Here is a 13850-nt window from a genome sequence, read left to right as displayed (position 1 = left end):
ACGCGCTACGTCCTACCGGGGAAACTCCCCCCTGTCGGGTGACAAGAAGGTCAGTTGGCTCTCATGCATTGAAGGAAGCATGAGCTCGGCCCTGGGCTCCCTAGGCTGTGGGGGACTGGTGTAGCGCTGGTGTAGGGCTGGTGTAGCGCCCAGGATCACTTAGGAAATTGGCACCGGGTGAAAAAAATGGGTTACAAAAATCGCGGGATAAAAAAAAGTGCTCAAGTCTGCATTCTGAGCAGAGTGCACATCTCTGCCAGGAGCATCCCATAATAATACTGTGTTTGACAGTGTTCTGTGTCGTATTGCTCTCTCCATGTGAATGCGTCAGTCAGTACGCAGCTGTGTGTCAGAGAACCACTGCTTGTTGTCAGGGCTGTCATGATCAGGACATTTTAGTTCATGATTAATTGCCACAAATGATTATGATGATTTAATTGCGTCTTTGGCATTGAACATAGGAACGTATAAATAGAAATGACATTTCTGTTTGCCCTTTAGGCTTTGTAAATAGGAATGGCACAGAGCAGATGTGACAAATAACTTAAATATACAAAGAAATGACTGACGATGACCAGTACCAGTCATCAAAATAAATGTACCAAAACAGGCCACGTATGTACTGTAATAATGTTACACAAACATTGCATCACGCCGCAACGCCTTGTGAGCTTGTAGATCTGCTATTTCTGCTCATTCTGAATACGGATCAATGGAAACAATTCTGACGATTATGCAAAATAATTGTAATTATCGCAAATAATTGGCTTTAAGCTTTAACGCACAGAACCTGCAAATCAACATTTGTTCTTTGAGCTCCTTTGCAGGGGTAAAAAGTGGAGACTGAATGAAGTTAATATGAGTCTGTTATGAATGTATTGACATCAGCCATCAAGGATTTGAACCCTCTGAGATTTGCAAGAATGTAAAGTGCGTTATAAAATGTATTATTATTGTTATTATTATTATCAGTGGGTAATAATTGAACATCAAATGATATCAATGTCAGGATCCACAATAGAAATAAGCCCTTGGGCTACTACTGTCTGTGCTCTTTTTTTATATGATGTCTCCAAATAAAATCAATCAATTAAAATGGCTACAATTACAACAAACACTAGCTGCAGTATATTCAAGTACACTGTATCCCCAGAATGAAATAACATTAAGTGCTCATACTACCACCACACACAGTTCTGTGTGGTGGAGGTCTGCTAGTACCATGGTGCTGATAACCTCAGTCCTCAAACATAAATGATAACGGTTCCACCAAAGCCACACCAATACATCAGCACAGAAGCCACAGACGTCAGCATGGTGTTACTTTAATTAATAGCAGCCATGCCACAATGACTAATGGAACCCTTATTACCAAGCTGTAGCACACAAGCTCTGATGGTGCATGAGTGTACGTGCGTATGTGTTTACGTGCCTGCGTGTTCTTCCACCTGTAGGTACTGTAGAGAAAATGTCTTAGATAGACATAATAGATAGATGAATGTCTGACTGTTATGAGTGTTATTTTGTGTGACTTGGCATGGTTGGCAAAATGGCGGACCAACTTCTACTTCCGGTTCGAGTGAGGATAGAGGAGCTAGGATAGAGCAGGATAAGAAGGCAGAGTGTAAAAGGCAGAGTGTCACATTCCAAACTAACTGTAAACTCCTTCTTCTAGGACCTAGACCTGAGGTTGAAGTGGCCAAACGACATTTACTACAGCGACCTGATGAAGCTGGGTGGAGTGCTGGTGACTTCCACCGTCATGGGACCAACCTTCCATCTGCTGATTGGTGAGAATACCTGTGTGTGTGTGTGTGTGTGTGTGTGTGTGTGTGTGTGTGTTTAAAGTGGTTAAACTCAGTGGTGTGTTCTAGATTTTTTTGGGAGGGTATACTATAACTATTCCCCCCCTAGTTCCTCCCACATGCACGGCACGCACACGCGTATAATTAATTAATGTAAAAACATTGCCCGCGCTCCGCGCGCGTTTCTGCCCTGCACAAACTCGGCCAGGCCCACTCAGGCCCAGTTTCACAGTAACACTGAGTACACTTACAATATGCTTTGTACTGATTTTCTACTGTTTCTAATGTTAATCACCCTGTAACTCAACCACTTCGGAGCTGCTTTTAGCCTTAAATACATTTTATTTATTTATTGTTACCATAGAAGTGCAAGGATTGTTATAAATAAATGCTGGTTATCAGATATAATAGCAGTGTTAACAGCGAGCATTCCTGTATACGGCGTATACAGCGTACCACGGTAGAACACACCACTGGTTAAACTGATAGTCGCTTCTTATGGGCTTGTTTTCGTAGACCTCGTTGCTTGTTTCTCTCGCAAAATCTGGCAACACTGGCCCAGACCACCAAAACACAAAGTGTATGTCGTCACTGTCGGGGCAGAAACCTCCATATTTCAACTTTTAATGATTTCAGTTAAATAACAGCAATTTGTATTTAGTGAAGAACTGAGCCAGTCCTCCTTACTCAAGGAAAATACTGTTTTTTTTTCCTTGGGCCAAAGCACAAAAAAAAAGGCGTGCGTGCGTGCGTGTGTCTGTCCCTTGTTCCATCTGGGTCGGTGCGGTTCACATTATTAACAACCGTGGTGCAATTATGGCGAACGAGTGGCCCGCCATGACGCTCGTCACTGACGGCGAGCGGAGTGTCACTTACGCGAGCGGAGTGACTAGTGACGCTTTCTGTCTGTCAGGACCTTTAACATTCCACACTGCCACTAATCCTCATCTCACAACAACAAATCATACGTTAAAACATCTATCACAGCAGCTGCATTCCTCCAGGCCGGACACACCAGCCTACTGCTTTGCACGATAGATATCTGACAATTCTTGTTTTTGCGCAAAGCACTGTACAGTGTTCATAAACAAGAATAGGTTGTATGCACAGCAGCCATATTGGGAAGAATAATTCCTTGCTTCCTTCACAGGTGTTACCAATGATGCTAATGAAGGCTCTGTTCCATTCTGGTCAAACAGAGTCTAGGGTGCTGACATTGTGCATGTTGGCTCACTGGGAAGGCTCTGCTACACCAGTGGGTCTCAAAGTGTGGTCCAGGGACCCTCATGGTTCCTTGAGGGGGTTCCAAATGGCCCCTTACTGGTGTGTAACTCTGTGAGTGTATAAATTCCATTTGTACACTCACAGAGTTATGGGGGTCCTTGAAATTTAAATGTTTGAGAACCACTGAGAACTACATTTTAAATGGAACAGAGCCTTCATTAGTATCATTGGTAACACCCAATTTCTTTCCAACATGGCTGCTAATGGAGCCTATATTGTCAAATGCTTAAAAGGTAAATAAAAAGCTAAGATGTTTTTCGGAAGGCATTCATCCACTTAAACCCTATATACTTAGTTGACTGGAGTCCCTCAGGGCTCTACACTAGCCCCCTCCTTTTTTCGTGCTACACTGAATATCTTTGCCAAAAATAAGTGCAACAACATTTGAGTGGTTTTAATGGAGGAGTTATGCTTAATTTATACTGTGATGCATGGAGAAGATAGCCAATCTACATGTAGGTGTACTCATTTCTGTGTGCGACACCAGCATACGACGCAGTATACTGTAAATCACACTTTACTTTATGGTTAAAAGAGAACCAACATAGTGTTACTTTTGTGCTTTTCTTTCTTTCGTTCTTTCGTTCTTTCGTTCCTCCTTTCTGCCTTCCTTCCTTTCTTTTATTTCTTTAATTATTTTGTTCTGTCTTTCTTGCTTTTCCCCCCTTTTTTCAAAGCCTCGCGTGTTGTAAATGAATGTTTTGTGCTTTATCTCAATCATACCCATATCACTACCAATATCATCATACAACACATTACTGCAGCCCAGAGAGGACTCAAACATTCCAACAGTTCCACATTTGAATGTTTTTTTGACATGTGTTTTCCTTCAGGCTGTGGCTTCAACGTCAGCAACAGTAACCCTACCATCTGCATCAATGACCTGGTGCAGCAGCACAACAGACAGCACGGCACACAGCTGGAGGCCCTGAGCTCCACCCAGCTGATCGCCCGCACCGTCACCTCGCTGGAGGGCCTCATCACCGCCTTCCAACAGCAAGGAGCCGACGGCGTCCTGCCTCTCTATTATAAGAGATGGCTGCACAGGTACACACACCCGCCCTAAGACTGATACAGTTTGGGGCCTGGAGACCAATGGTTCTCAAACCTTTTTCATGTCAAGGACCCCCAAATTGACACTTATTACCCTGTGGACCCCCATTTGAAAAGATATGCCAGGGACCCCCATAAGAGAAGATTATTACGCCTCTAGCAGTGATTCTCATCCATTTTGATACAAGGACCCCCAGTTTGACATGCATTAGGGATTAGGCTATGGACCCCCATTTAATGGCATTTCTATCTCTGGGACCCCAATTTATATTGTAAAATGTATGCTAATTTAACTCTGAGAGTGTAGTATGGAACCAAATGGACCCGTTAGGGTCCATTTGGTTCCATTTGTACACTCTCTGAGTTACAGACCCATAAGGGTCAATTTGGTTCCTAACTATCCATCATTTAGCTGGGGACCCCCTGGAACTCCCTCAAGGACCCCTGGGGGTCCCTGGACCCCACTTTGAGACTTTTGAATGTTCACCTATAATGACCAGGTTGAAAGTGGTTAAGATTGGGACACATTGGCTGCATAATGGCTGATCAGTTCCTGTCAGTTCCTGTCATACTTCGTTGACAGGAGTCCCCCAGGGCTCTATACCAGATCCGCTAGTATTTCCCTCTACACCACATCTCTTCACCGAAAATTGCAGAGCGACGCGTTGTAGCAGGGTTTCTGTTAGCCGGTATTTACCGGCCATTGACCTGATTGAATTGGCCGTTAATTATAAACATCACCGGCCACCGTGGCCGATTTGGAAAATGCTGTTATTAGGCTTTATAATTTAAGCCTATTATTAATATTATTATTTGGATAAAGCAACACAACATTGCATGATTGCAATACGTAGTTTACAACCATTAAAACCTATCATCATAATGATTTAATCCCTGACAGCCTGCTGCCGCTGCGCCGTGCGCTGCAGTTATCTGATAGATCAGCCTATTCGTCGTACGATGGTGTCGCGTGCTGAAAATATCAGACCTACACGCTCAAAACGCGTCACAACGTGCCGCGTTGTGAGCTTGTATGTCTGCTATTTTGGAAACGCAACGACACCGTTGTACGGCGAAGCACAAATCAGGCTTTACACAGCTGTCTGCGTCTCCTCCTAATCAGCGGCGAGTGCGGGTCTGGTTCGCGCGGCGGGTGTTATGATCACAGACCCGGGGTTCATAACGGGTGTTATGATAACAGACCCGGGGTTCTGTGGGTGTTATGATCACAGACCCGGGGTTCCGAGGTGATAGAATCTCAAGCCGGACTCAATTGACGATAATAAAACGCAGGGACCCGAACTCGTATGGGTCGTGGATATTATACAAGCAAAGCACAGTGAAAGTTGGTGACGCATACATTGCAGGCAACTGAGGCATAGTAATCAACCTCCCTTTGCGCCATCATTCATGATGACATAATTAACATTAACGAAATAAAACAAAAGCTGTAGGTTTTGCATATCTCTGCTCCAGCAGGAACCAGCTAACTCCAAAATGTTCATTTTTCAGGAAATGAAAAAAAAAAGTGGAGTTAGGAGGTTTTGTTCATCATTGATAAGAACAGCTGAATGGACCTCCAAGCTCACAATGAGGTTGGAGGTCAAAAGGGGGTGGAGCCTGGAGTCAGCAAAACCAGCTAACTCCACCCTCCTTTGGTGGACTTCGCTGGTTTAGCAGAAAGTTTGAGGATCCAATGGACTTAGCTGGTTTTGTCAGAAGCGCTTTTTAATGCTTTTCATTGGTTCAATATTTTTTTTACCAACACACGGACATAAAGGGTGTTCAATGGCCCTGATTTATGGGGGAAAAAATGCAAAAGCGGAAAAATGTAGTTAGCTGGTTCCTGCCGGACAGCAACGACATTAAGGTTGAATGAGATGTAAAACCCAAAACATATATTAATTTGTTTACACGGTGCGACGGAGTCGCGCAAGCAGTTCACCCACGGCCACTTTATTCAGTTATTTTTTGGCAAGTGACACCTCTGCATGATAGAGTAGATAGATATTATTTTGTTAACTATAAAAACAGGAACAGCTTGCATCTGTGATAAAGTGGACAGAAGCGCAGTGCTAACGTACGGAGGTGTATAAGTTGGGTGCACCGTGCATGTACCCTATCTGCAAACACGCATGTGACGTTAATTATAATATGGCCGATTAATTTATTCTTTGGCCGGTAAAATATAATCCTGTCGGTCAAGGTGGCCTAGGTCAAAATTGCCCAGCGGAAACCCTGGCTTGTAGATCAACTAATTTTCACCAAATGTTCTCTATATCTCTTCAGTGGGACTCGGGTGCGTCTGTGGAACGAGGACGGGCCAGAGGCCGAGGTGGTGGGTCTGGATGACAGTGGCTTCCTGCAGGTCTACTGCAAGGAGCAGGGGGTGGTGTCTGTGGAGCCTGACGGAAACTCCTTCGACATGCTGATGAACCTGCTGGTCAGCAAGAGGAGCACCTGACCACTGCTCCACCTGACCTTCTGACCTTCTCCCTCCACATGCTGACGAACCTGCTGGTCAGCAAGAGGAGCACCTGACCACTGCACCACCTGACCTTCTGACCTTCTCCCTCGACATGCTGATGAACCTGCTGGTCAGCAAGAGGAGCACCTGACCACTGCACCACCTGACCTTCTGACCTTCTCGCAGACATGACTGGACCTCCTGACATTAACCACTTGAACCCCAACTTACGCTGGGGGACATTAGCCAAAAATGGCAGATCTACAAGCTCACCGCGCGTTGCAACGCGACACGTTGTGAGCTTGCAGATCTGCTATCTGCTCTTGTAGATCTGCTACTGTATCTGCTTGCCGATCCGTAGAGATTTGGTGCAGAAGGGGGAAAAAAGCCGTCCAAGTACAAAGCCAACTCGGGTCCGTTTTACTGAGTATAGAGGGTTTAAGTGGTTAAAGGAGCACTTCACCCATTTTCAACCGTATCTTCGTGTAATTGGTCCATGGCACCATTTCCCTCTACTCACTCTGCGTCTCATTGGTGGGCTGTGGACCGTTCAGAAACCTGCCTACCAATGACATCATTGACGGGGATTCCAAGCTAATAGAAACTACAGCCTTTCTCTTAAAAAGAAAAAGTTACCAAACTACCGATGATGTCACTGGTAGGCAGTTTTCTGAACTGTCCACCGCAAGGTATAATAAGGGATAATTGACGGGTCGCCGCTACGTGTCGGTGCCTAATCACCCTGTCAGGATTTATTTCTCAATAATGACCGGCGACCCGTCAATTATCCCGCTTATTACACGGCTACTTAATAAACACATTAATAAATTGTCCCAAAAGTAACAACAAAACAAAGTATTTCCTTGCTTACGGCAATGTAAGTATTCCATAAGTGTTGCACTGGGCGGACACGGTCGTCTCGGAAGTCTCGAGGAAGTGTTGATCAAATAGAATACATTTTACATCGCTTACTTTAGGCATCGTTTATTTCTCGCTTCAAATGTTTTCTGAAACATTCTTGAGAGCAATTTTTTAGCTGTAATGACATTTTGTGTTTGTTTACATGGCTGTCATGTTGGATACGGCACAAAACCAAGCAGCGCAGGTTGATATGAGCAGGTGCTCTGAGGCTTTGATTAGACAGCGGTCTGTTTCTCTGTTATAGAGCTCATCGATCATTATCAAGAAATAACACACACCGCTGAATTCAGTGATTGACCAATCAGAATCAAGCCGTGTAATAAATGAAGATAAGGTTGAACGTGGGTAAAGTGTTCCTTTTTAAGGACCTTCTCAGAGCTCTGAGGAGCAGCCTCTCCAACGCTGAGCTGAAGTAATGACTAATGCTACTAGTGCTAATGCTAGAGCTGACCAATTCAACCAAACTTTATGTAAATGTATGTATTAATGTATTTTTACCCCTTTTATGCCAGAGAACATTCTTGGCCCTAAATGCTACTTATTTGTTTGATTGATATTGTCGCTATCGCATGGAAACCTTCTATGTCCAAAACCGTTACCGTTCATAAGAAGCTGTTTTTGGATTGATTGAATACTTTATTAACTAATTGCAAACAGTAGAGCAGATACAAGCAAGCAATACTAAAAGGATAACACAAAAAAAGCCCTCGGGGCTCGTTTCCATTGTGGTCCTACTGTATGTATTCAATTCATAATCAGGACATACAAGACATGCAATACAATACAACTCATCAGCAATACCAGGAGCAATAAAAGGTATATTTACTGAAAACACAAGGGGGGTCACCCTCAAAACGCTGACGGTACTCTCTGGTGGCAAGCTAGAAGACTTGGGGTGGTTTTGAAAGAAGAAGGAGTCGCAAAATGTGATGGCTGGTGGCACCGCACCGTGACACGTCATGAGCTTGTAGATCGGCGATTTTCTGCTGCTTTTGCGCGATAATGTCATATACGACAAGAAGAAATATGGAGATACAAGGTTCTATTTCTATAACAGTGGTATTCTATTGCTTTTTCTTCCCTCCCCCCCTGAATGCTATTTCAATTAATTCTCATTTGTAAGGATTTCCCTGTTCCAAAATCTAGTACAGTACATGAGCATTTGGTTTGAAGGGCAGCTATAACCAGCCGTGTTGCTTCAAGAGCCTGTATTCCAGGAATCTTCTCACATTTATACCGTATAATATAATTGTGTTAACAGGGTATTCCAGTTTTAACTGTAATTTGGGACCTTTAATATGCATGTATGTGGTTGTGTTAACTTGGAAAGATACGATTCCATGTGGTTTTATCTGGACTTATGCGAGCTCACGAGGCGTTGCAGCGCGACACGTGAGCTTGTTCACTGGCTGTTTCCGGTGTGTGACACTGGCATACAGCCCAGTATAAACGGGGCTTAAAGGTTTCATGACATTCAGTTTTACAACACATTAAAAGTCTTTATCATGGTCCTTCAAACGTGTATTAAAATGTTTTAACTGAAAAATCCACTCCAGTGATCCATAGCAGAATTTTTTCTCTCTGATTTCTAAAGCCTTTTCAACTGCAATGAAAAAAGAAATCTTTGCCTGCGGGTGTCGCTGTTAAGGGATTTTGACTGTCAATCATCGCCTCTGCTCCGCCCCCCCCCCCCCCCCCCCCCCAAAGGAATGGATAGGGAGGGGCGGAGAGGAGAGGGGGCGGGATTAATCGACTGTGACATCAAAGTCAAGGGGACAATCACTGATTACTTTTCTGCCTCATTATTCAGAAAACCCCAGACCACAGAAAATCCACTGAATGTTCAAAGTTCAGTTTTTTGGGGTCTAATTGAGGTCATAAAACCCCCCAAAAAACATAAAAAAATAAAAAAGTGAAAAGGAATGTCATAACCTTTAAAGGAAAGTACAACGTATTCTCACTCACAAGCTGTAATTTAGGGGCGGCGTGAGACAAGACGTGACCAAACGGCAAACGTTTGACGCGAGGGGGGGGGGGGGGGGGGTGGCACCCCTCTTGTCATTTTACGACGTCCCGATAACCCGGCCCACACTGGAACGCAGAAATGCCTTTCTCAATGGTGACGGCTATGCGGGAAAATCCGTCAACGCGCCGGAGGCGTCCGAAACGCACTTGAGCCACGAGAGGCACCCGCCGAGCAAGCCGCAGAATTACGTCAATTAATAAATTGACCCAAAAGTAACAACAAAACAAAGTATTTCCTTGCTTGCGGCAACCCCCCGAAACGTCAAATATGGCACGAGAGTGAGAATGTGTTGGAAAGTGTAAGACCGCACTGAACACAGTGTGTATTAGTGGGTCTGTGTGGGTCTGTGTGTGTCTGTGTGTGTGTGTCTGTGCTGGTATAACTTCAGTGTGACGTGTGACATCGCTGATGACTTCCACGCTAGCTTTTGGATGTTGATGTGATAGTTTTTCACTGAGCTGTTGGATTATACGCCGCTAACAGCATCCATTTCACATGTATAAATAAAGTATTATTTTAATAACATTTTTTATTTGCATGTGTTTCTTTGTCTCTATACCAGGTCAGTTCACACAACTGTACACGTTTTCATTTATTTGAGTATTTTTATTAAGTACTGTACATTAGCACATAAGCCAGAATTTTGTCCTCTTTTACATCATTAGGAACAGTGGAGACCAGCTCTAAGGCACTGAGGAGTTAAAGTAGTGTAAGTGATGTTTTTTTGGTTAACCCGTTCAATCCGCGAACGCATCTGTGTCATTTAAGATATCTTTGGCTATTCAAAAAATAGCAGATATGCCGCGCTACGAGCTTGTAGATATGCTATTTTTGAAAAGAAATGATATATGTTTTTTTTATTTTTAAACCGAACATTTGTAAAAAAGAAATGCTCCAGGGACCTCCAGAAGAAAAGATTTTAGTTAAAAAGTTCGCTTAAAAAATATAATATATTCAAAGATTTGCAAAAAAAAATCACGATTTAAAAAAAATAGCAGATCTACAAGCTCGTAGCGCGGCACTCGGTGCCGCGCTACGAGCTTGTAGATCTGATATTTTTGAATAGCCAAAGTTTAAAATAATGGTTATAGCTCAAATCTAAAATGACACGGATGCGTTCAAACACACTACAAATGATAAGTTAATCACGTGTATTGTGATAATCATGGCTATAGCGTGTTCAGTAACGGGGGCCTCCCCATCTCTCTGGCTCTCTCTCTCTCTTTCATCCAATCAGGAGAGAGAACCCATTTATCAGCTTCAATTTCATTGTTCCACTTCCAATTGTGTGTGTCTGCTCATTTTAGTTTTTGTTTCATCACTTCCAATTTCACTCGTGTGTCCTGTATCCTGTGTGAGTTCTCTCTCCTGCGTGGATGAAATTGTATCCGGACCTGAAAATTGTATTTTATGTTTACTAATGACTGGGAGACCCCTGTTACTGAACAAACGCTCTATAGCAATGATTGCTGATCTGAATGTTGAGCTATTTAACACTTGTTTTAACGAAAAAAATATCACACCACCTTTAAGCCTGATTTATAGTTGTGTGCAGATCTACACGTCTATAGCAGATGTGTTATTTTCAGACACCCGCACGCAACTAGTATAAATCAGCCTTTAACATGTATGCAGGAAAACCAGATGAACATGCACACTCCTCACAGTAAGACCATGGGTTCAAACCCAGGAACCTGCGCCGCTGCTCGTGTATGCTAAGCTTTCATGGTTAACTCATGGAATCAGTGGTTCTCAACGTGGGGGTCCAGGGACCACCATGGGTCCAAATGGCCGCTTACGGGGTCTATAACTGAGTGCACAAATGGAACCAAATGGACCCTCAAGGGTCTGAGAGTGTACAGACCCTTATGATCCTCAGAGTTAAATGAACACTGAAGATTTACGTGTACATTAGGGTCCCAGAGAAAGAAATGTATCAAATAGGGCTCCGTGGTCTATCGGTATCAAAGTGGGGCTCCTTGAAGGGACAAAGGTTGAGAATCATTGCATTAAATGAAGGAGTGACTGCAGTATCACGAGTCCCAAAGCAGGGAGGACATATTTTCACGTGTAAATAAACTCTTTCACCTCACAGTCAAACTGTGTTCAATCCAGTGTAGGTAAAACCTGCTACAGTAAATGGGGGGGGAGGGGAGGGGGGCTTGGAATTTACTGTACAATAATAAGCGTATAATAACTGTCTAACTGCATAGAGGCTGCATCCAATTTTGAGAGGCTTGCGTGCTGCCGGTGTTCATACTTTCACTTCATCTGCAGGGATGATGCGCCCAGAGGCCGAGGTGCTCCGGACAAATGATGTGCCATCAAGGAGGGCTGGGATCAACCACAAAGAAATGGAAATATACCCCCCCCTACCCTACCCTTCCCCCCCAACCATCACCAGCCCCCCCGTCCCCCCCCCAACATCCCCAACATGTAGAGCCCCCATCTCACACACCTCATCAGTCCCCCACTGAGAGAGAGACACACAATGTCTCCCACCCGCTCTCTCTCTCCTCTCTCTCTCTGCATCCATGGCAGCACGCTACATACAGTGAAACCCTGAATGTTCATTCAGAGCATGCTGAGGGTCCGTTTGTACACACTAAGGTCTTCAACGTTTTTCAGGCCAAGGACCCCTTAATTAGCTGAGAGAGAGAGAGAGAGAGAGAGAGATATGAAGCAGGGACCCCCCACTACATATTGTATACAATTGTGTTGCAGATTAAACTTTTCATAGATGGCTTTCACAGACTTGTTTGACAGTGTTGTGTAATTTGTTTTAGTTTTTGTTTGTACATGATATTTTCTATTAATATGTTTGATTCATGTTAATTTTTATTTTTCAGACATTTAACCTCTTAAACCCTCGTTACTTAGTAAACCTGACCTTTGGCTCTGTACTAGGTCTACTGTTTTTCCCTCTACACAAAATCTCTGGGTTGTGAGCTTGTAGGTCTGCTATTTTCCGCTAATGTTCGCCTCAAAATAGGGAACGTCTTTGATTGATTGATTGATTGATTGAATACTTTATTGCCAGTTTGCAAAAAAAGGCACAGGAAAGTACAGTTCAATACAAGGTCTGTTAAGAGGATTTTAAACCCAAGAAAGCACTTTGCCCTGTTTCCATTAGGGTCCTTTGTACTCAATTCATCAAAACATTTAATGACAGACAGATATACGATACTCTGCAAAATATAAATCATATCATATAAACGAGTAGTAATCAAAAAGTACAGTAAACAGTTTTTTTTTGGGGGGGGGGGGGGTGCAGTTGTATAGTGTATATCCATATTCTAACTTTGTGTTTTTTTTATTAATTATCTTATCATACTACAGCGTTACACAAAAGCATAAAGAGTAGCAGATACAAGCTTGAACCATGGCGGGTCCGGGGCTCATCTCTGCAGATGAGGGGGTTTATATGGAACGCCTCAGGATCCCCATGCAGTCAGAGCTGGTGATGTGTCTCCAGGGGAAAGGAGAAGTATAGTCTGGGATTCTCTGCTGGTAACTGTTGCCTTACCTCCATGATCCAACTTTGAATAAGTACTTGAAGATGTATGGGTTCAAATAAACATGCTGTGGCCCGCTGTTGACCAGCAGAGATGTGAGTCCAAACAAAATCTTAATTTAACATTACACTCGATTAAAAATAAATGCTGTACTGTCTATATGTTTCCCAAGTTAAGATATGACAGCAATTTAATAATACCTACAGTATAAGCAAAACGTCACACCCAGTGTGAATTAAGCAGTGCCTTTGATGAGTTTATTTCATGTGAACTAGAGGCACAGTGTGTTCATTCATTTCAACAGGCTTCTCAACAGTGACACTTGAAGCAAATCACACCCAGGTATTGCAAGTACTGCAAATTAAAGATCGAAACGGCATGCTGCATCTATAATCTGCATTGTGTGTGTGTGTGTGTGTGTGTGTGTGTGTGTGTGTGTGTGTGTGTGTGTGTGTGTGTGTGTGTGTGTGTGTGTGTGTGTGTGTGTGTGTGTGTGTGTGTGTGTGTGTGTGTGTGTGTGTATATGTCTGTGCGTGCAACTTGAGTGTGCGTTTGGGCTGTCTCTCTCCATGTGTGTTTGCGGGCATGCGTGGCGCGTGCGTCATGCTTGTGTTATGCACGTGTTAAGTGTGCGTTCACGCTTTGCCTTTGTGTGTGTGTGTGTGTGTGTGTGTGTGTGTGTGCATGTCTTATGTGTGAGTGGCATGCAGTGCCATCCTGTTTGTGCTAAATTAGTGTAATTAGTCGCAGCTCTCTTGAAATCAATTGCAGCTGTTTAT

General features: G+C 43.5%; 2 protein-coding genes across 3 annotated transcripts in view; one reads left to right on the top strand and one right to left on the bottom strand.

The window, feature by feature from the left end:
• Nucleotides 1–10081, top strand: part of hlcs (holocarboxylase synthetase (biotin-(proprionyl-CoA-carboxylase (ATP-hydrolysing)) ligase)) — a 94347-nt gene extending 84266 nt beyond the window's left edge. For both annotated transcript variants that reach the window (XM_080435601.1, XM_080435600.1), the window contains 3 exons: nucleotides 1676–1790; nucleotides 3923–4136; nucleotides 6432–10081. In XM_080435601.1, coding sequence (XP_080291727.1) covers nucleotides 1676–1790; nucleotides 3923–4136; nucleotides 6432–6606 — 504 coding nt within the window. In that variant the 3' untranslated portion in view covers nucleotides 6607–10081. The remainder of the gene's footprint in view (nucleotides 1–1675; nucleotides 1791–3922; nucleotides 4137–6431) is intronic.
• psmg1 (proteasome (prosome, macropain) assembly chaperone 1) overlaps nucleotides 1–13850 on the bottom strand; it is a 228226-nt gene that overhangs the window by 114223 nt on the left and 100153 nt on the right. The gene's annotated exons all lie outside the window — the stretch shown is intronic.

This window comes from Gymnoscopelus braueri (assembly GCF_963280865.1).
Source record: "Gymnoscopelus braueri genome assembly, chromosome: 8".
Lineage (NCBI taxonomy): Eukaryota > Metazoa > Chordata > Actinopteri > Myctophiformes > Myctophidae > Gymnoscopelus > Gymnoscopelus braueri.
The sequence above is the reverse complement of the archived record's forward strand: the minus strand, read 5'-3'. Positions and strand labels throughout refer to the sequence as shown.